At 40.5% G+C, this 1,420-nt stretch overlaps 1 protein-coding gene across 1 annotated transcript; it reads right to left on the bottom strand.

The window, feature by feature from the left end:
- Positions 1-49: 49 nt before the first annotated feature.
- LOC130690275 (uncharacterized) lies at positions 50-1,015 on the bottom strand. Its single transcript, XM_057513284.2, has 4 exons — positions 918-1,015; positions 509-841; positions 357-442; positions 50-295 (listed from the first exon to the last, which is right to left on the bottom strand). The coding sequence occupies exons 1-4, from the start codon at positions 933-935 to the stop codon at positions 124-126; spliced, it is 609 nt and encodes a 202-aa protein (XP_057369267.1). The 5' UTR covers positions 936-1,015; the 3' UTR covers positions 50-123.
- Positions 1,016-1,420: the final 405 nt, after the last annotated feature.

The following is a 1,420-nucleotide window of genomic DNA, read 5'->3' as shown; positions in this document are numbered from 1 at the left end:
TCTACCTTTCACTTTTTATTGAATGTGCGTGTTTGTGAATTTGTTTATTTTGTAATATGATTTCGTCATTGGAAAAAAAAATTCAAAAAAAATAAAAATTCAAAAAAAAATCAATTCAATTCTCTAAAGCCTCTTGGATATGATTCGAGCAGTTTCGGCTACGCTAATGGATGGTGCAGTCAGGTTGGTCCCTCTGATTGTGTAACGATTCTTCCGTCCGTGAGCCTCAGTCTGAACGTTAGCGATTCCGGCAGTGTTTTCTTTCGGTCCATTACCAATACGCCTCATCGTTTCCCTAAAATTAGTGAACCAAATAGCGAAATTCATAATAGAAGAAATTGTTTATCTCTACTCACTTGATGACTCGGTATCCGTTTTCATCCGCCTGGTACTCGACAGTTCGCAAGACGAAGCCGTCGCTATACGAATAGGATCCGTTGACCTTTTTTTTCAAAGATCAAGAATCACACGTTCGAGACAACAAAAATCTATTCGAAAACAAACAAACCTGTGCCCCTCGACGTGTTTCTTCACGATGTAATTGCCCGCCTTTAATTCCGTCTCTGACGTCACTCCGGAAGTGATAAGAAGCGTTCCGGTTGGCTCTTGTATCGAACCTTTCAGATTCTTCGAGAGGTGCACCGCCACTACCGTCTGTTGGGATAACTAACGCTCTTAATAAATTCTCTTCCGTCATATCGTCGACGTCAATGGGCTCTGGGAAAATATCCGGAGAAACGATCGCTTCACCTAGCCGGATGCCGGGCCATTTTACTCGTCCACGCGATGGACTTAGTTGCCTGGCCATGGCTAAATTCATCACAACAGAAACTGCAATTACCTAAAAAATGGTGATTATGAATTTAAAAAAAAAAATAGAAAGATTTCAATTCAAGTTGTGGATGGATGTAACTTACTAGGAGAGAGAGCTTCATTGATGTGGAGGACGGAGAGATCTTCCGAGCAACGATGACCTGCTTGTAATAGGTCGGTTTTCATCCATCGAGTCTTATTTATAAGGTTGGAAGAAGTCGAATGTTCTGTGCAAACCTTCGATGACCTGCCTTTCACTTTGTGTTGAGATGACACGCGGAACGGAGCACACAAGCTGCTGACCTGATTTTTAAAGACAGAAGTACTTTCACCCTCGAACAGAAAATGGCCCGTCTCAATGTTAAAGTTAAACGTCCTGGAATTTAATTCCTAGATTTTTTTTTTTTTTTCAAAAAATTTAAATGTTATGAATTTGCTTAGTGTTCAAGGCGTGTCAGCTAATAGTTCAAGTCAATTGTGGAAATTTGGCGTTTTAAATATTTGGCGCCTGATTTTGAGATAATGCATTTCCGTTTAAATGCTTCTGCATTTATGTCCTTGGCCTTGTGAAATTTTAGCGCCTGAACTACAGTAACAACGGCGTTGC

This window comes from Daphnia carinata, chromosome 6 (genome assembly GCF_022539665.2).
Source record: "Daphnia carinata strain CSIRO-1 chromosome 6, CSIRO_AGI_Dcar_HiC_V3, whole genome shotgun sequence".
Lineage (NCBI taxonomy): Eukaryota > Metazoa > Arthropoda > Branchiopoda > Diplostraca > Daphniidae > Daphnia > Daphnia carinata.
The sequence above is the reverse complement of the archived record's forward strand: the minus strand, read 5'-3'. Positions and strand labels throughout refer to the sequence as shown.